The sequence below is a fragment of the Onychostoma macrolepis genome, chromosome 01 (assembly GCF_012432095.1).
Source record: "Onychostoma macrolepis isolate SWU-2019 chromosome 01, ASM1243209v1, whole genome shotgun sequence".
Taxonomy (NCBI): Eukaryota; Metazoa; Chordata; class Actinopteri; order Cypriniformes; family Cyprinidae; genus Onychostoma; species Onychostoma macrolepis.
In genome coordinates, this window is record NC_081155.1 from 41,163,827 (window position 1) to 41,185,099 (window position 21,273).

Below are 21,273 nucleotides of genomic sequence, written 5' to 3' on the forward strand. Positions count from 1 at the left end.
ATAGGTTTCCTGCTGCTGAAGAGTTTGTGGTCATCTTTGACGTATTTTTCGTTTAATGATGCACCAAATGTTCTCTATAGGTGAAAGATCTGGACTGCAGGCAGGCCAATTCAGCACCCAGACTCTTCTACTATGAAGCCATGCCATTGTAATAGCTGCAGTATGTGGTTTTGCATTGTCCTGCTGAAATACACACTTCCCTGAAATAGATGTCTTCCAGAGTGGAGCATATGTTGCTCTAAAACCTTTACCTTTCAGCATTCATAGTGCCTTCCAAAACATGCACTTATGCACCCCCATACCATCAGAGATGCTGGCTTTTGAACTGAATGCTGATGACACGCTGGAAGGTCTCCCTCCTCTTTAGCCTGGAGGACACGGCGTCCGTGATTTCCAACAAGAATGTCAGATTTGGTCTCGTCTGACCATAGAACACTTTTCCACTTTGAAACAGTCCATTTTAAATGAGCCTTGGCCCACAGGACACGACGGCGCTTCTGGACCATGTTCACATATGGCTTACTTTTTGCATGATAGAGCTTTAGTTGGCATCTGCAGATGGCACGGCAGATTGTGTTTACGGACAGTGGTTTCTGGAAGTATTCCTGGGCCTATTTAGTAATGTCAATGACAGAATCATGCCGATGAGTGATGCAGTGTCGTCTGAGGGCCCGAAGACCACGGCATCCAACAAAGGTCTTCAGCCTTGTCCCTTATGCGCAGGATTTCTCCAGTTTCTCTGAAAGTTTTGATGTTATGCACTGTAGATGATGAGATTCGCAAAGCCGTTGCAATTTGACATTGAGGAACGTTGTTTTTAAAGTATTACACAATCTTTTTACGCACTCTTTCACAGATTGAAGAGCCTCAGCCCATCTTTATTTCTGAGAGACTCTGCCTCTCTAAGACATCCTTTTTATAGCTAATCATGTTACAGACCTGATGTCAATTAACTTAATTAGTTGCTAGATGTTCTCCCAGCTGAATCTTTTCAAAAGTTCTTGCTTTTTCAGCCATTTGTTGCCCCCGTGCCAACTTTTTTGAGACCCATAGCAGGCATCAAATTTGAAATGAGCTCATTTAGTGGATAAAATTGTAAAATTTCTCTGTTAAACATTTGTTCTATTGTGAATAAAATATTGGCTCATGTGATTTGAAAGTATTTTAGTTTTCATTTTATTCAAATTTAAAAAACGTCCTAACATTTCCGGAATTCGGGTTGTACAAATGAGTACCTTATGAAAAGGTACTGCTCCAGTGACAGCTTTTGTACCTTTTCTAATTTTTAGTTCACAGATATTTCCATTAATTCTAAAGTACAACATAATACAATGCATAATTCAAAATAAGGAGAAAAAGCTAAAAAGTTCTTGGAACCTATTTTACAGTCTATCTTGTTTTCGATGCCAGCGCATTTCTGTGCTGTTTCTAAGGTGTTCTGGGAGTTTTAGTGTGTTGCTATGGAGTTGCTAGGGCCACCTAAGTGGTTGCCCAAGTAAAATGGACCCAGAAATCAGAATCTTTAAAAAATGCAGCTTGAAAGCACCTTCCTTAAAAACCAACTGGCATTTTCCATTAATATCATAGACCTCTGTAATGTTTCCATCCTCAGAGATTTATCTCCTCCACTTATCGAGATTACAGTCACCTCTGACTATAAGCAGTGCGACCATCTGCCTTGGCTTATGCTGCCAGCTCACCACAGGCCTTCACACACTGGCTGTCGATATGGTAGCTTACCTCACAAGGCCTTCGTCATTCCTGGCTTTCTCTCTCGCTGTTCTCTGAGCAGAGTCAGCAGATATTTAATGCAAAACATAAGAAATCTGTAGTCCACATCATCCTGTTTCTTCCCACAATGTCCACCGATTCTGAACGTGGATTAAGAACCCTTGTTAATTTGCATATTGGATCAAACGCTGAAAATAGCGTTAATGGTTATGATTGCAGTTATCTTTATAGTTATCATTCTGGCCTTAAAGGAGTAGTTCACCCAAAAGTGATAGTTTGCTGAAAATGTACTTCCCCTCAGGCCAATCAAGATGTAGATGAGTTTGCAGTGAATGGGTGCCGTCAAAATGAGAGTACAGACAGCTAATTAAAAAAATACAATAATCCACACCACTCCGGTCCATCAATTATCATCTTGTGAAGTGAAAAGCTGTGTTTGCAAGAAAAAAAAAAATCCATCAGCTTTAAACTTTAAACAATCACTTTTTTGTAGAATTTTTTTTTAAATTCAATTGTAGAAAAAGTCCATCCTCTGTTGTCCTTTCACATCAAAACTGTTTTGGACTTTTAACAGTGCTTTATCTGTGCATATTTCTCTCCTGATCCAGACAAGCTGATTTTTTTCACTACAGGAAGCAATATTGTTGGAGGACTCATATTTTAGCTGGAAACAACAGTTTGAAGTTAAAAATGGATGGATTTATTACAAATGCAGTGCTTTTCACTTCAGTGGGCGTTAACTGATGGACTTTATTAGATGTGTGAATTATTGTGATGTTTTTGTCAGCTGTTTGGACTCTCATTCTGACGGCACCCATTCACTGCTGAGGATCCAATGGTGAGCAAATTATGTAAATTCCCCAGATCTGTTCTGAAACAAACTCATCTACATTTTGGATGGTCTGAGGGTGAACTATTCCTTTAAACCAGGTGATTATTTCTTTTTATGGGGTGCCAACTTCACGGAGGTGTGTCTAATCCCCCTATAGTTCACAATTTACAAATCAGTTCAATTCAGTGAAAACAATCCCTGTTTAAATGAACACAAAGCATTTGAAGTTGAAAACCAGCTTATGGGTGTATATTAGAGATACATGGAGGTGCAAGTCAGAGTAACAAAATGACATTCAACAATACATTTTGTAGTTAAATGCTCTAAGTGCTTTTTTATAGATCATAAAGCAGTAACAGCATGAGCAAAACACAATCACTATTACACAAAGATAACCTCTCTGTAAATATCTGAAAACACAAATCTCTGCAGTCTGGATCAGATGTGTCAGTTTGTGGGTATCTACAGGAGAAGGGGCAAAATACGCAAAGCAAAAACTCTGAGTCCTAACCAAACAACTGAGATATGACAAACAGTTTGTTTTTCTACATTGAAATTAAAAACACAATCACAGCAACGCAGAACATATTTGCAACTATGTGGCGTAGGATTTTAGACCAATCAGATTTTACAGTGGGTGGGGCTAGAACAAAATTCTAATTAAAATGGATTTTTTTTTCACATTATGACTGGTTAGGACACAGTGTATAATAGTGTAGAATAACTTTTGAATTTAAAGGAATGTCAACCTGCCTCCAATCAATCAACAGATCTGTAAAACGTCCCATGTTGCAGGCCTTTAAATATATACATTGTTTTTACATACACATTTCCAGTTTAAAAGATATTTCACTTTAATAATTGAAAAATATATATATATTGGATAATAAAATCTTATATTCTTTCAGTGCCACATAAGAAGTTACTGAGATATTTGACACTGACATGAAGAGAAATGAATAATCAAATTATTTGAAAATACCAAATATGCTGTTAAGAGTTTCATGTTGTCAATTCTAGAAATACCTTGATGACTTATTGCGAACATCTTGCAAAGATACATAAAAATAAGACTCAATCATTCACTTGGGATTCAAGAGGGATTCCCCTCTTATAAATGTTCATTTCAATTAAAAAGGGAAAATAATTCAGTCAAGCTCATGCACGAAATCTACCCAAACTTCGTACAGTTAAATTGTAGTTTATCATGTAAATTGTATTTCAGGCAATCTGTGAGCTCTTGATGTAATTTGTACAATGAAATGTCGTTCAAGAGTTTGGAGTCTGTAGGATTTTAAAACATTTTTCTTTTCTTTTTTTTTTTTAAGTCAGCATTACTCCAGTCTAGTGTCACATGATCCTTCAGAAATCATTCCAATTTGCAGATTTGCTGCTCAAGAAGCATTTATTATTATTTTTAATGTTGAAAACAGTTTGTGATGATTCATATTTTGTGGAAATAGTAATAATTTTTTTCACAATTCTTTAACTAGAAAGTTCAAAAGGACAGCATTTATTTGAAAGAGAAAACGTTTAATCAATTTTTTCTAATTCTTGCTGCATAAAGTATTCATTCCTTTAAAAAAAAAAATTTGTAATAATAAATCTTACTGACCCCAAACTCTTGAACAGCAATATATTTGGCATGGTTATGAAAATCCAGAAGAAGTCCTGCAAATGTGCACACAAACAATAGTTAAAAAGTGCAACAAATTATAATATATTGAGCCTGAATATGAGTTAAACTTCTAATTTTTTACAGGAATAATGGGGGGGGGGGTCAAGCACTAACAACGGGGAACTTTTCCGATAGCTAAGGTGTGCAACACTGCATTCACCATCTCCTTTGTGCGACAAAATTACTTGACAGATTACATCCTCAAAAATAAGTAAATGGCACAATTCAATATTGATTTCTCAAAACGATTTTCAGTATTTGCTTTGCAATTGCAATGCAATGTGCTAAACTTTTTAACTTCTGTCTCCCAGAATATAAATCTTGCAGCTTTATTATTTATTTGAGATGTATTTATTCTATTACTATTCTTCACTCTAACCAATTTGAATAAATAAAACCATCCACTTCCCATATATATTAGTTAAGCTATGATTATGAAAAGAAATCTTTAACATAACCAACTTTTCACTGAGAATTGGCAGTCAAATCCTGCTCATCCTCTCCTTCCACACAAAACCTCCCAGCCCTACAAGCAAATAAAACTTCTTCCCATGACCCCATGCATTAAACCTCATGACAACGGTCAGCATGGGATTGATAAACCATATGGCTCTTGTGTCGCAGACATGTGGTCTTTGTCAAAATATACATACAGTAAATGATTAAAACTAAGTCTCTTTTAAACTGCTTTTGAAATCTGAGTGGCTGGATTTGAGGCTGAAGGCCATTTGGATCTGTCAAAAAACAAAACAAACAAAAAAAACAAAACCTCATTACCATCGCTTTTAGGATTTGCGTCAAACGTTTTACGTTTTGGACATTCACCTGCTCAGGAAACAAAAGCCCACCAACAATCACAGTGATCTCACTCCCGAAAACAACAAAATAAAGGCATAGCTGACCGCACCATTCCCTTTCACGAATCATTTGTGTCAGTATATGGTATCTACAAGGACTATAAATAAAATAAACAGTTTAGATGACGTGAAGCTAGGAATCGTGCTGGTCTGCTTGCTGCTGACTGCTTGGGGGCGTGTCTGTGGAAGCCCCGCCCACTTCCTGTCCATCAACACCAAGGCCCAACCCCTCATCCATTTGTTCCAGTTCGCTTTGGTCCAGAAGCTCAAAGTCCTCTTCCTCAGCAGGTACGAGTGTGACATCCGGTTGCTCTTCGGTGCTTGCTTCGGTGACGTCGACGTCCTCTTCCTCTACGCTGGCTTCCTGGGTGGACGGCGACTCAAGGGGCGATTCCATCGGACAAGGAGGCGTTTCGGTGGGAAGAAACGAAGCCATTGACGAGCCCTCGCTGGCCTCGGTAGACCGCAACAGGGCTGAGAGAGTGTTCTGTACTACGGTAGAGATGGCCGTGCTCACTATCTCCTCGCTGAGGGCTTCCAGGGACCGAGCGGGTCTCGAAACACCAGCGCCCAATCCCCCTCCCTCTTTTTCAGTACCCACAATGCTTTGGTCTGCCCCTGCCGCTTGTCCGTGTCCGTTGAAGTGAGTGTTGACAAAGTGGAGCGGAGATGCTAAGTGCTGGATGAGGAGGCTGGCTGGAGACAGCGACTCCTCCTGGAGCTCGGATCTGGACGCTCTGGGCTGCTCAGACCCGAGAACGCCCAGCGGGAAATGGAACAGACCCGGTTCAATAGAAGGGAGCTCGTCCACCGATGGGAACTCTGCTAGGTCTCTAGAGAACGCCTCCTCCGGTTCACTGTGCACGCTCTGCTGATCCAGGTCTGCTGATGAAAACACAGGCATTTTTTGGAGTAAAACCATTAATAAAGTAGAAGGTAAAGGCTTTTTCAATTATAAAATAATTAGTAAGCCATTCTTGGTTGAACGTGTTAAAGTGACATTCTTTAGAAATTATCTACTCAAATTCAAATTACACCAAAAGGTTTTAATTTACACTTTCACACATGAATTTGAATTTGTGCAAGAACGTTTTTAACATTTGAAATTCAAAAATTTGAACAAACAACAGAAATTTAAATTATATCTGACATTGTCTGCACAAACTACACAAAAGTGTGTTGCCTGCGTTTCATAAGGCTTTTTTATTAGCATATGGTCTGGACTAGCAGAGTGTTTTCGCAACATGGCATTTAATGTTTCTAATACATCTGCATTTTAATTTTTCATTTATTATTGCTCAGTAAAAATTACCACTTTTTAGGTATAATTCGACAGCTAAAAAAAACATTTTTAAATATGTTCAGCAAGGATAAATTAAATTGATCAAAAGTTAGAGTGAATACATTTATAATGTTACAAAAGATGTCTATTTCAAATAAATGCTGTTCTTTTAAACTTTCTCTTCAAAGAATCCTAAAAAAAAAAAATTACCATGGTTTCCAAAAAAAGAAAAAAATGGAGCAGCATAACTGTTTTCAAACTTGATGATCAGAAATGTTTCTTGATCAGCAAATTTAAAGACTGCTGATAAATGAGCTTGGCAGGAAAAGAGTAAAATGTATTCAAATAGAAAGCAGTTACTTTAAATTGTAATATTAATATTACAGTTTTTAACTGTATTTTTGATCAAATAAATGTAGCCTTAAAAATGATAGACCCCATGTAAATAATGTCTGTTCAATGTTTGTCATCTGTGGTACTGATGCACTTTTAACCAGTCTGACTAAACTACAATTTTATTAAAAAAAAAAAAAAGTTAAGACTTTCATGCACATAAAAAAAAAGCACTGAGTACCTTCAGAGACGTCTGTGAGCTGTGGTGTGGTGGCTCTGGACACAGAGAATCCTCCACTCTCCAGTATAGATGCCTCTTCATCAGACAGCTCAGAGTCTGTGATGGCCATCGCCAGAGCCGTAGTCTTCACATCCACCTGATCACAGAACGAACCAATCAGTGACCGGAATTACACTACTGTTCGGTAAGAGTTTTTGGAAAGAAATCAATACTTTTATTCAACAAGGATGCATTAAATTGATCAAAGGTGACAGTAAAGACATTTCAAATATTACAAAAGATTTCTTTTTCAAATAAATGCTGTTCTTTTGAATATTCTATTCATCAAAGCATCCTGCGCAACTGCTTTCATCATTCATAATAATGCTAAATGTTTCTTCTAGTGCTGTCAAATGATTAATCACATCCAAAATAAAGTTTGTTTACATAATGTGTGTATACTGTGTATATTTATTATGTATATAAACACACACACACACTCATGTATATATTTAAGAAAAATATGTTTAAACATTTAAAATATTTATATATAATATCAATCAAACTAACATAAATAAATACATAGAAATATTTTCAAAATATATACTATGTGTGTGTGTGTATTTATATATACATAGTAAATATACACAGTATACACACATATATTATGTAATGCAATCAGCAAATCAGCATATTAGAATGATTTCTGAAGGATCATGTGACACTGAAGACTGGAGTAATGGCTCCAGAAAAATGTCTAAAAGGTTTAAATATAGAATATGGCCCCTTTAAGATGGGATACACCGCTCACCACCAAACATGAAACTAACCCCCCTGTATCAGGACACTCACAGTAGGGGCGAAACATGACAGCTCCTCCTCGCTCTCGCTCTCTGTCTCTGCTCTCGGCTCATCACCCTCTTCCTGCTCCTTCTTCAGCTCTGCACAAACACACACACACACTTCTCCTGAGCGTAGTCTAACAGGAAGTGACACACTAGCAACCTGGTTTGCAAAGGGTCTATACTGTAACTGTGATTTCGGCAGAAAGAGTGCATAATATATTGGCACCAATATTCAACAGTTTTTATTGTTATTATTAGTCCGATAGCGGATGCAGATAATATTTTATTTATTTTAGGTTCAAGCGGTAAACTCATGCCAGGTTTCTGTCATTTTTTTTACTGTATCTAAAATGCCTTGACGCCTGATTTCACTTTAAGCATGAAAATAGTGGCAAAAAATATCAGACGTATCATATTTATTATGAGCCATTATATAACTGTATATAAAATAAAATTACTGGTACAAAATCTGTATATATAGGATTATATTTACCACTCATGTAAAACAATAATATTGTGTTTATTTTGGGTTTCTGAAAAATTGAAAAGTTAAGTTAGCAAGCTAGGTCAGTAAATAAAGGCAATGCTCTCACTTCTCTTGTCATATTTGCGGCGCTGTGTGTCTCCTTTCATGCTGTAGTCGAGTTTCATCAGTATGGGCTCCAGTCCGGTGTACATTTTCTGGATCAGCTCATGGTAAACCACCAGCGGCCACAGCAGCACACTCAGCACTAATGCAGGACAGAGAAAACACTATTAACCTCTGCATACAGTACTGTTCAAAAGAGTTACTTATTATAAGAAATTATACTTTTACCCAACAAGGATGCATTCAATTGATCAAAAGTGACACATAATGTTACAAAAGATGTCCATTTCAAATAAATGCTGTTCTTTTTAACTTCATATTTTTTTAAAGAACTGTTTTCAACACTGATAACAATAAGAAATGTTTCTTGAGCAGCAAATCAGAATGATTTCTGAAGGATCATGTGACACTGGAGTAATGATGCTGAAAATTCAGCTTTGCAACACAGGAATAAATTACATTTTAAAATATATTTATGAAGAAAACAGTTATTTTAAATCGTAATAATATTTCACAGTATTACTGTATATTTGATCCAATAAATGCATCCTTGGTGGGCATAAGAAGCTTTAAAAAACTTAATAATCCTAAAGTAGCCCTGGTTTCTTCATTCAAATTTTCTTGATTTTCTTTTTCTTTTTGATTTTATGGTAAAATATGACCTGGATATGTTCCCTCTCTTTTTTTTTTTAATTAAATTTACTCAAAAGGACAACAGAAAATACATTGCTATCATATATTTTTGACACCAGTTTGAATTGTTGTAGTATTTAGTATAAATATATGTTTTGTATATAAATATGCCTGCATTTTTTTTTTAACCCAGCCAAACAGAAATGCTGGGATTAGTCCTATATTTTTCCTCTCTGGAGTGATATATTCATCTTTCTTTTGCTTATTTAATTTATAGCAATGAAAAATACAGCCGGAGTGTTATGTAAGTGCAGAGGTGGACTTGAATAGCTGTGTGTTGTGCATTTGAGTAGCTGGTGCAAAGGGGCAGCAATGAGTGTAAAAAGAATATATGGAAATAAACAAACAAGTTTGCTCACATATGATGTAGGAGATCATTATCCCAGGAATGTAATGTCCAACCATGGCCATGATGAAACATCCTGAACACATCATGATGCAGAACTGATGAGGAGAAACAGAACGATTGAGTAAATACTTTCTGGACATGAAATGTTTGGGGTCAGTACGATTTTTTTTAAGCTCATCAAGGCTGCATTTATTTTATCAAAAATACAGTAAAAACAGTAACATTGTGAAATATTGTTACAATATTACGTCATTTTTTTCCTGCGATGAAAAATCTGAATTTTCAGCATCATTACTTCAGTCTTCAGCGTCACATGATCCTTCAGAAATCATTCTAATATGCTGATTTGCTGCTCAAGAAACATTTATTATTATTATTATTATTGTTTGAAAACAGATGTGCTGCTTCATATTACTATGAAATCCATGATACATTTTTTAAATTCAGGATTCTTCGATAAATAAAAAGTTTAAAAGAACTAAATTTATATGAAATAGGAATCTTTTACAACATCTTTTTCAATGTTTTCACTCTCACTTTTAATCAATTAATGCATCCTTGCTGAACAAAAGTATTAATTTCATTAAAAAAAAAAAAATCTAATAAAATCTTACTGATCCCAAACTTTTAAACAGTGGAGACTTTTGAGAAATAGAAAACATTTCAATTCCGAGACAAAAAGGAAGAAAGAAAGTCATACAGGTTTTGAATGACACGAGGTTGAACAAAGACAGAATTATAATGTGTGTGTTATTTTGAAACGCATTTCAAATCTATTTAGATGAAAGAATCTCTCTCCTCACCTTGCCGTGGTTTTGCCGTTTGTACTGAAGCATTTCTTGGATGTAAAGGCTGAAGGTGAGGTAACTCTCGGCGAGATGATGGCTGAGCTCCTCGACGCTTAACAGGCGTGGCTGATCAGTCAGCACTTCTCTGTGCAGTCAGGACAAATTTAAACTCGTTTAATAAGGAAACAAACATAGGATACAGCATAAGAAACAATTATGAAAGTGAGCTGTGCAAACACATAACGTACCGCTCAAAGACAGACGCCTCAGGATGCCACACTGTAGAGAACACAGGAGCAAACAGTGAGTGAGAGCAAATAAAAGAGGCTCCTGCAATAAACTATGAATGCATGGGCCTCTGAATGGTACAATGTTCAAGAAATTCATTTGATAAAATCAAGCTGAATCATAAATTGATCCTCCTTGTACATGTTTTACAAAAACGGTATCTCTAATTTGAACTTTAGTTCTTTAGGGTTCTTAATGTTTTTGAAAGAAGTCTCTTCTGCTCACCAAGGCTACATTTATTTAATGAAAAACACAAAAACAGTAATCTAACTGTTTTCTACTGTACTATATTTTCAAATGTAATTTGTGATGCAGAGCTGTATTTTCAGCATGTTTCTTATTACCAGTAATGAAAACAGCTGTGCTGTTAATATTTATATTTGAAATAAAACTATTTTGTAGCATTATAAATGTCTTTGTCACTTTCAATTAATTTAATATCCCTTTGCTCAATAAATGTAATTTCTTTCAAAAAAAAAAAAAATCTAAGTTTTTAAATTGGATCCATATAGTTGTGTACCTACTGTTGTTATATTAGGGCATATGAATAATAATAAGAAGAAAGAAAAATGGTGTGCAAAACATGCCTTAATTGTATCTAGATGTTTACTGCTTTTTAGTTCTTATATTAAACCTTTTAAATCTACTTAAACAACCATGACTAGATACCAAATTTAGAAAAATACATTTCAGAGGAAATACATTTGAGTAAAGTATGAAGTATCCTCAAAATGCTGCAAAACACACAATGTGTTATATTATACGCTATACATCAGCTCTATTGCACAGTCCTATGGTGTATACAGTATATAGTCTGCGCGTGCTTTACCAGCGATCTGTGGCAGCTTGGCTTTCCATCTCTCCAGTAAAGTCAGTCCAATGAGAGACACACTCAGGAGGAACAAGGGTCTCAAAGATGTGGATGACAGGAGCCTAAAACACACAAACATCTGTTCAAACATTGCAATCTGCATCTAATCCAATTACAAAAACAACCTATGACTCATTCATACGGCAGAAATAAGTCATGTTTGTCACATCCCATATGGATATTTACCACAGTTCCTGCGTACTTACCGAAATGTAACTGTGATATTATTTGTAAACAAAGGTAATGATAACATGGTAACCATTAATAGCTTCTAAATAAATATAAAGCAAAATATAATATCTCCCCGAAGTGCATTCAAATCGTTTAATGCACAGCTAGCCGTTGATTATCCCGTTTATACCATGGTCATTTGCATGTAATAATATTTGCGCTGCAATATTTGACCTGAACGATAAAAATGACGGTTATTTTCGTCTGTATTACTATTCAACTGTAACTGTATGTTACTATGGTTACCGATGTTTATAGGAAGCGCATTAATATAGAACATGATTAAACTGACCTGGAACTACCTGTGCAGTTAAACAAATTTAATCAACACCTGCCAGCCAATCAGAAGCGAGTATTCAGACAGACCATGGCATAAATAGCTTTAGTACACCATTTTTTATTTTTTATTTTAGTTTTAGTATAACATTATTATACCATGCATAATTTTATCTTTTTTTGTTTAAAGAAGAAACCAAACCAATGGGTAGTTGACATTTGAGGCTCAATGCTATAGAAAAGCAATAAAAGTTCAGGAAGAGTGTTTTCAGCCTTTTTTTCATATATATTTTATATAAAAAAATATGGCATGCAGCTTCAAACAGTGGCATAAATCTGTTCAAAATAACCGTTATTAATAATAATCATTATCGCAATTACAATCTCAAGGGAATAAATCAAAAATTATGATTTTTGTCATAATCGCAGCGGTAATATATATATATATATATATACACACACACATACACGTGTATATAATACATATATAGATATATGTGTATATATATATTTTTTTTTTATATTTTTTTATTTTTTATTTTTTTATTTATTTACATTTAGTCATTTAGCAGACGCTTTTATCCAAAGCGACTTACAAATGAGGACAATAGAAGCAATCAAAACCATATATGTACACACACACAACAATACAGTAATTTTAGACGGTAATACTATGGTAAAATAATTATATATATATATATATATATATATGTGTGTGTGTTAATTCAAGATCCATTTACAAAATTCCATGGTAGTAACACCTTACAGTCTATGAGTAACACAGGAAATGTTCAAAGCAAACATTGTATTACCCTGGTACTTGTCCAATAGCATACCATAATCATATACCATGGTATTTACCACTTACAGAAAGTACCATGGTATTACCATGTTTTTTGGACATGATGCTATCATAGGTTTTTAAACATATCAGTGTATTCTCAAATCATAGATTAGTACTATGGTATATATCAAAGTACGTTACCATGGTATTTCTGTCTGATACTATGACTGTACCTGCCATAGTACTTTTTGTCATGGTATGGCACATATGGTAGTATTATGGTATGTAACGTTACGTCCAAAAACCCAAAGTAACACGGTATTTCGATGTATACAACGGTAAAGTATCATTACCATGGTATTTACATGGTCGCCCAAGAATACCATGGTAGTATCCAAAACCATAGCACATGTCCGAAAAACAGTAACGTTAAATTAACAGTAATACTAAGAGTATTATTCGCTAAGAGTAGCGAAGCTGCCACAAAAGCAACGCGGGGGAACTTCGACCTGAAGCGGCTACTAACGAGCAGATTAACCAGATTACTAACTAACTACTGGTCAGGATTAACACCGTCGCTTCCAAACGAACAGCTTTATTCGCTCGTGTCTCACCAGAACAGCGTGTTGAGCGCCAGCGCGGCGATGATGCTGTGCAGCGGCCTCTCCCACACCAGCAGCCGCTGAGCGCAGAGTACCGCGGGCTCACACTGCGCCAGCCAGCCGCGCAGACGCTCCCGCAGGCGCCGCAGCTCCGGCTCATCCTCGCCGCCGCCGGGCGCGGGGAACCAGGCCTCCAGACCCGCCGAGGCCGAGGACACTGAGGCCCGTCTGCTCGCCATTCTCACTTGTCCAGCGTTGTTTGTGTGTGTTGATGACGGGGTTTGGTCAGGAGGAGAGGCTAGTCAAGGATTATTAGAAAAAACAGAAACACAGCGTGGATCTTACAGGCTCTCACAGAGTCACATGCTCAGTGTTTACTGCGCCCTTGGGTGACATCTGCTGGCTGCACCACAAACACAAACTTGACAGTTATTTCATTTAACAAAATATTATTTCTTTTTATTGACATATTTATATTAATAATAAATATAAGTGCTGGGCAACGATTAATACCATCCAAATTAAAAGTGTTTGTTTATATATGTGTGTGTACTGTGTATATTTATTATGTATATATAAATACACACACATACAGTACAGTATATATATTTAAAATATTTATCCTTATTTTGGATGTGATTAATCGTTGCCCAGTACTAATTAATATATATATATATATATATATATATATATATTAGCAGAGAGAATGGATATTAGCCTTACTGGGCTTCAGTTGATGTATAGAAATAGAAATATCTACATTAAGATCTATTTCAATGTAACTACATTTAATAACATTAAATATAATGCAGTTTTGTTTTATTTTATTAAGATTTAAATAAAATATATGTAATTAAATATTAATTTATTTAAATACATTTAAATATGATTAAATATAAAATATTTAATTCAGTATAAAAAATATTAAAACGTAGAATAAAATAGTCAATCAATAAACAAAAATGCATTAAAATATGTATTTTTAATATATACATATCTATCTATACTTAAAATAAAATTGTATTTTATTCATTAAACAAAATTTGTATATATATATAATAAGCAGCTTTTTTAAAACTTCCGTATAAGGTTATTTGTTGAGTAGGCAATCAGGCAAAGAAAAAGCACAAGGAATTGTTTATTAGAAAAACAAAACATGATAATCTGACAATACATTTCATAACATAGCACAAAGGGCAAACTAGATGATCAATTTGATCAGAACCCAAGCCCATGTGCTCACTCATACATGAAAACAAAATGTAACAGTTTCCTGTCAGTACTCTTTTATCATAAACAATCTCTCAGTTAAATGAGAAATTTGTTGCTTAATATATTATACACTCTATGTAATCCAAACTGAACATATTTTACAATATGAATGTATAATGTATAAAAAGAGCTCCTTTCTTCATTCTTGATCGCAGTCATACTTTATATGCTTTAAAAACCTGAAACAGGATAAGAGAATACACTTACAAAAAGTAGCATGGTATTACCATGCTTTTTTGAACTAGATAATACCATGGTATTCCTAATTTGAAGTACAACAACAATATCAGCACAGAGGACAGGACAGGACAGGACGGGACAGTGGCTGTGCTTCAAACCACACAGGTGTTAAATGACTATAACAAAGGGTCCCGGGTCACGTCCCTGACCCACCAGTGTATTCTCAAACATTCAAATACTCATACAACCAACAACCAGGTCACGCACATGCTCAAACATGCAGGGAGAACTCTATTCATCAGCAATTTTCTATCATTAGCATTGCATATAAGTGTTTTCAGTTATTGCTCACTGCTTGTGAATACCTAAAAGTACAGAGAAAATGCATCAGCATTGTGGAGACCAAAATGTATTCGGAGTGGCTGCGAGCTTTACATAACACACTGTCATCAGATGATGTAATATACAATAATGACTGTACTAATAAAGGCACATAACACTGTGGCGTAATTTACAGTACTAGTTAAATGTTTAAACACACCTGACTTAATCTATGTTTCTCATGATTGCATGCTTTATGTTTAAATGCTGGAAATGTGTTTTTTAGACAAATATAAATTATTTGAGGATTTTCAGATTTTTTTTAACAATAACACTTCCATTTATGTAATTTTATAGATTAACAAAAAAATAAATAAATAAAACCAAAAATGAAACAAAATAATAAAATAAGCTCAACAAAATGACATATTATAAAAATGACAAGCAAAAAAAATCTGATTAAAACTAAAATAACATTTCAAATAAAAATACAAAACAGAAAAACAAAATAAATAATAAAATCGTGTGTAAAACATCCCATGATGCACTTCTAATAAATAAAAGATTTTCCTTTTTTTTTTTTTTGGTCACTACATACATGTAATTCCATTCATCTTATTTTATAGTTTTGATGATTTTACTTTTGTTCGATGATTTTATTTTAGTTTGGTGTGTTCAAACTTTTGATTAGTACTATGCGCACGCAGTAGCAGTGCATGTGTTGGCAAAGCTAGGCTGGGAAGGCAGAGTAAAGCCTACCTGGATACTAGTGCTGGTTAGATGAGGCAAACATTTCCTCTCAGGTTAGGAAAACAGAGCATCAATACCTGCTGGAGATAAAACTATGGCCTGCAGCAGGTCTGAGAGAGAGATTATTCCCCGAACCACATCTTCTCGGTCCACAAGCACCAGCCTATGAACCTGCACACAGAACCAAGATTAAACAGCTCAGAAAAATCAAAAATCTAATCAAATAATAATAATTACATACGTTTAAATAAAAAACAATTATTATAATAATAATGACAGTAAACTAAATATAATAAATAAAATTAAAATCCAAACAAAATGACATTTGTTATGAAACAAAATAGCAAAACATGACAAGACAAAAAATAGAATGCAAAACAAAACAATAAAATAGAATAACATTTTCAAAAAAATTAAATGCAAGTACTAGTTTCTTAGAAACTATAATTAAAAAAAAAAAAAATTAATTGTATACATTTTATTTTTAATATAAATGTATCATGTAAAACAGAGATCCTTACTTGCCTGACATTTTTTTCCATGTTAAATACCAGATAAAACAATAAAACATCATAACATCTAGAATATAAAATAAAATGTAGCAAAACTACATGGAGATATGCAAAGGATCAATTTATATACATGTTTAATTTCTAACTAATAAGATCAGCCTCGGTTTAGAACACACTTCCTTACCTCTGCCTTGACTATTCTGTCAATAACAGTTTCCAAAGTCTCGTCAGGGTAACATTTAATGACTCCTTCCACATAACAGCGTCTCCTCCGCACGGCCTCCTGCATGTTCATGCTCAGATTATTGTAGGTTTTCTGCGCTGCAAGGTTCTGTCAAAAGAAACGCTGACAGTCAACTAAAATATCACCATACAAGATACGGGTTACAAGTTCCCTCAATAAGCCAAATAAGAAATTAAAAAAAGGAGAAGAGATTCTCACAATCACGTCAAATCTGGAATACAGGGCGACCACCTTGCCTAGGGAAAAAAAACAAAAAACAGAATAAAGTAAAAAGGAAGTACAATATTCTGGTTTTTAATCTGTAACATGACTTATTTGACTTGTTTGAGTACTGTTTTAAGTACCATCGTCATCCACCACTGGGAGAGCGGACACACGTCGCTCAACAAACACAGAAAGTGCATCGTACACAGTGGCCTTCTGTGAGACAGTCGCCACGTCTGTGAAAGTTCCTATTCCTGCATCTTTAATCTGCATCTTCAAGAAGCGTGGCTTGGGCACCGAGGCTCCCTAAAGATGAAGAGAAAATCAGATGTATACACATTTAACTGTAAAATCACGAGTTTAAGTAGAATTAACAATTTGATTTATTCATCTTACAAATATATGAAGGAACTTGAGTATTCTCTTATGGGTCAGTATGTGAAGGACATTTCCAGACTCTGGGTCAATGACCGGCAGCCTGTGGATCTTGTGTTTCAGTAAAGAGTAGACGGCATCAAAGAGGCTGTGTACAGACAGAAAAAAAATAAAAATACATACACTTCTGTTTGTGTTTGGGCTGAGTAAATCAAAATTGACAGTAAAGACTTACTGCATAATGTTTCGAAAGTTTGCATTATTTGCACTATTTCAAATAAATGCTGTTCTTTTGAACTTTCTATTCATTAATGAATCCTGAAAAATGTGAGAAATGTATAAATCATCGTATTAAAATGATTTCTGTAGGATCATGTGACACTGAAGAGTGGAGAATTAATGATGCTAATAATTCAGCTTTGCATCACAGGAATACATTACATTTTAAAATATATTACACTAGAATATTTCACAATTGTATCTAATAACTGCAGTTTTCTTCTTCTAAAAGCATTTAAAAAATCTTACCAACCTCAAACTTTTGAATGGTAATGTAAATAGGAAAATCTATGTAGCATATGATTACTGTAGAATTATTCTTATGTATAACAATCACACATGACACCAGCAACCATGACAACCACCCAGAAACTCGACTGTGCCAGTAAGTTTAGCATAAGCAATATTTTTCATACCTCGCATCCGGTGTGATACTGATGAGACATTGATCGTGATATTGCAGATAGACGTCTACAGAAACAGAGAGCACATGACAAGACAAACAGAGAAACACGGGAAAAAATCAAATGATAATGTTTCAATACTAAATATGTCAAGCTAACATCTGTAATGTAAAGAATGCTTATTAAAAAAGTAAATAGTTCATTTTAAGGAGCATTGCTATCATCTTTTTTTTCAATTTCACAAAGAAAACATGAGGGCAATTACACTATCACATTTGTCAAGGTCTTAAGTACTTATTTTTTGGATTCAGCGAAACACTTTACATATTGCATGCTTTAGTAAGTCAAACCCACTGTCTTTTAGGACTTTTATCATTTTATCAAACTGGTATATGACATCCCAACATCATCTGTGTAGTTCAGATTATTTACTTTGAAATGAATCACCTCTCCATGTCTCAATCTTGTGTTCCTCCAATTCATAGATCTGAACCTACAAGAGGAAGAAAGTAACTATAAAATATAAAATAATTATACAGTTTAATGTATATATATAACTATACACTACTGTTCAAAAGTTTGGGGTCAGTCATATTTTGTAATGTTTTTGAAAAAAGTCTCTTATGCTCACCAAAGCTGCATTTATTTGATCGAAGATACAGTCAAAAACAGTAAAATTCTGAAATGTTATTTCAATTTAAAATAAACATTTTATATTTGAATATATTTTCAAATGTAATTTATTCATGTGATGCAAAGCTGAATTTTCAGCATCATTACTCCAGTCTTCGTTGATCCTTCAGAAATCATTATCATATTTGCTGCTCAAGAAACATTTATTATTATTATCAATGCTGAATAGTTGTTCTGCTTAATATTTTTGTGGAAACATGTTTGTAATACATTTTTCGGTTGCACTTTATTTTACACTACATGTACTTATAGTGTACGTACCTAAGAAAGTACTGGTAATATAAGGTTACTACATGGAGTAAGGGTAGGTTAGTACCTAGTTATTGTAATTACTATAATAAGTAAATAGTATGTACTTGAGGAACAGGACTGTAAAGTAAAGTGCTACCCATTTTTCTTTAAGATTCTTTGATGAACAGAAATATCTGTAACATTATAAATGTCTTTACTTGATCAATTTAATGTATAATTACTGAAAAGAGTATTAAATTTAAAAAGTTAAAAATCTTACTGACCCCAAAATTTGTATATACAAATTTTTTTAAAAATCTAAAACTCATACATTAAAAAAATATATATATTATTTTTTATATATAATTATAGACATATAAATAAAATATAGTGAGGGGTAATGAGAAGACCGTATCTGACAATCTAGATTCTTTAATAGTCTTTTTTTTTTTTTAAATGGGAAATTTATTTAATTTATTTTTTAATTGTTGTGGAGTTGACTGATTTACAAATAAAGGGCTCACAATATCAGGTTGAGGAAATCATCTGCATGAAAAAGACTGAGGCCGAATACTATTTCAAGTCACTTTGTTATCATCTACCAAAGAAACAATATCTGTCTCATGCAGCATTATGTGGACAGTCAATGCAAAATCAATATGATTCAAACCACGAAGGACAACACAAGGTGATCATTAGAGAAGAGGCAGAGATCGCAACCCACCATGGGTGACTTGTAATACCGATGAAGAATATTGATGAAATCTGTGATTGTCAGCATACCTGGGGAAAAAGGCAAGGGAATGAAGGAAACAAGAGAACAATTCATACAGATAAAAATAACAAGCACACACTCTGATCAGTCTTACCCACAAATCTCTGCAGTTTGTTGTCCCATAAAGGTGCCGCTCTCAGGCCATTCGCAACCAAAGCAAAGAAGGCCTTCTTCACCTGTATCGATACAAACAGATGTGTTCACACCTCTTCTAAACAAATATTTTTTCTAAATGAATTATTGTGGTCATTTTTTAATTATATCACGGTAAATTAAATCATTTTCTGTTACACTGAGAAAAATGACTGCATCCCGACCTGCAGTGTGGTGTCAAAAATGACTAGTTTGCAGCTGGTGGGAATTGCATCATAACAACAGTGTTTCTTCATGAAGTCCATATAAACTTCTGCATTTAGATCGGGGTCTAGAGAGACATGAAACACACCAAACAACATTAAATACTGAAGATACTGTATGTAAATAAATACCCATCATCAAACAGACTTTATGAAAATGTCCATTGACCTACCTACGATGTTCATTATACAGTCCTCATGGCAATCGTCCTGTCGGGAACAAAAAAGTACACCATTACATTCTCTTTTAAGGACTAATTTGCTCAAAGATTTTAATTTAAATTACCAAATGGAAGTCAGGTAAAAATTTTGATAAGCATTATCTTATCAAAACATAGTTTTCATTACATGTCCGTATTAAAAGGGTAGTTCGACTAAAAATGAAAATCTTTTAGTCCCTGATCCAAATGCAGAAGTTTATATGGACTTCATGAAGAAACACTGTTGTTATGATGCAATTCCCACCAGCTGCAAACTAGTCATTTTTGACACAACACTGCATGGGATGCAGTCATTTCCTCGGTGTAACAGAAAATGTTTTCATTTAATATCATTTAAAAATGTAATTCTCATTAAGCACAATAATAATAAAATATAAATATATAATTTTATACATGGACATGTAATGCAAACTACAGTTTCTCTATTATTATATAACTATTATTTTTATCTAGCCTATATGAATTGTTCTGTTTTCATTCCTTTGCCTTTTTTCCTAGGTATGCTGACAGCACATCACGCATATATATCTATCGCATATCGCATTGGACTTTCAAACCACTATGGTCTTATTATATTAAATTTCCCAAAAACACAAGGTAATACCACAGCAGTACCATGGTAGTTTTGTAAATAACGGTAAAAAACATTGCATTACTTCTACAAATTGTTTACGTTTAACTCAGCGTTTTGCCTAATTCGTTCCTTCAAGCTTTTATTTTAAAGCATGCATTTGCTTTCACACCCCTGAGAGAAGATTTCCACTATTACCTGCCGTCTCTTACCTGCGTGCCAGCGTCCATTTGTGCGTGTGCACTACAGTCCAGCTTCTCCGCGCGTCCCCGCTTCCTGCGCATGCTCGTGGATTCCGCTATATTAAGAACAACTGATGTCGGTTATTTAAGACGCGACGCTCCCTCTAAGCGCAGTCCGACCGGTGGACAGACAAAGCGACGGCGCAGTGAAGAGAAGACCACCTATTTTAAGATATTGCTGTACGAGTCCGGTTAAAAGCGGTGTATAGGTATCTTGTTTGACACTGACAGCCCGCGCGAGAGCAGGCACGCGGGAGCGCGCGCAGCTTGTTCCAAATATAGCGCGTGGCCTGTGTGATATGCGCGCGACCGCCCATTCCTTCCTTCAAGAAGTGTCCAAATTTAACTTTACGCCACACCTTCCAAAGGCCAGCCAAGAAATTTATTCTACATT

General features: G+C 34.8%; 1 protein-coding gene across 4 annotated transcripts; it reads right to left on the bottom strand.

Moving 5' to 3' along the window:
- Nucleotides 1–2,446: 2,446 nt before the first annotated feature.
- retreg2 (reticulophagy regulator family member 2) lies at nt 2,447–21,158 on the bottom strand. 4 transcript variants are annotated; one of them, XM_058775397.1, is made up of 21 exons: nt 20,850–21,158; nt 20,019–20,055; nt 19,807–19,913; nt 19,584–19,665; nt 19,439–19,497; nt 18,238–18,283; nt 17,803–17,857; nt 17,129–17,255; nt 16,873–17,038; nt 16,727–16,764; nt 16,469–16,615; nt 15,850–15,943; nt 13,262–13,547; nt 11,315–11,418; nt 10,446–10,476; nt 10,213–10,342; nt 9,420–9,504; nt 8,372–8,509; nt 7,786–7,874; nt 6,955–7,090; nt 2,447–5,983 (listed from the first exon to the last, which is right to left on the bottom strand). In XM_058775397.1, exons 1-21 carry the CDS (start codon nt 20,919–20,921, stop codon nt 5,232–5,234), a joined length of 2,781 nt encoding a protein of 926 aa, XP_058631380.1. In that variant the 5' UTR covers nt 20,922–21,158; the 3' UTR covers nt 2,447–5,231. The 4 variants fall into 4 exon arrangements, with proteins under 4 accessions (XP_058631380.1, XP_058631284.1, XP_058631201.1 ...); XM_058775301.1 differs by having other exon boundaries at nt 2,447–5,980; nt 18,223–18,283; XM_058775218.1 differs by having other exon boundaries at nt 18,223–18,283.
- Between the last annotated feature and the right edge of the window lie 115 nt (nt 21,159–21,273).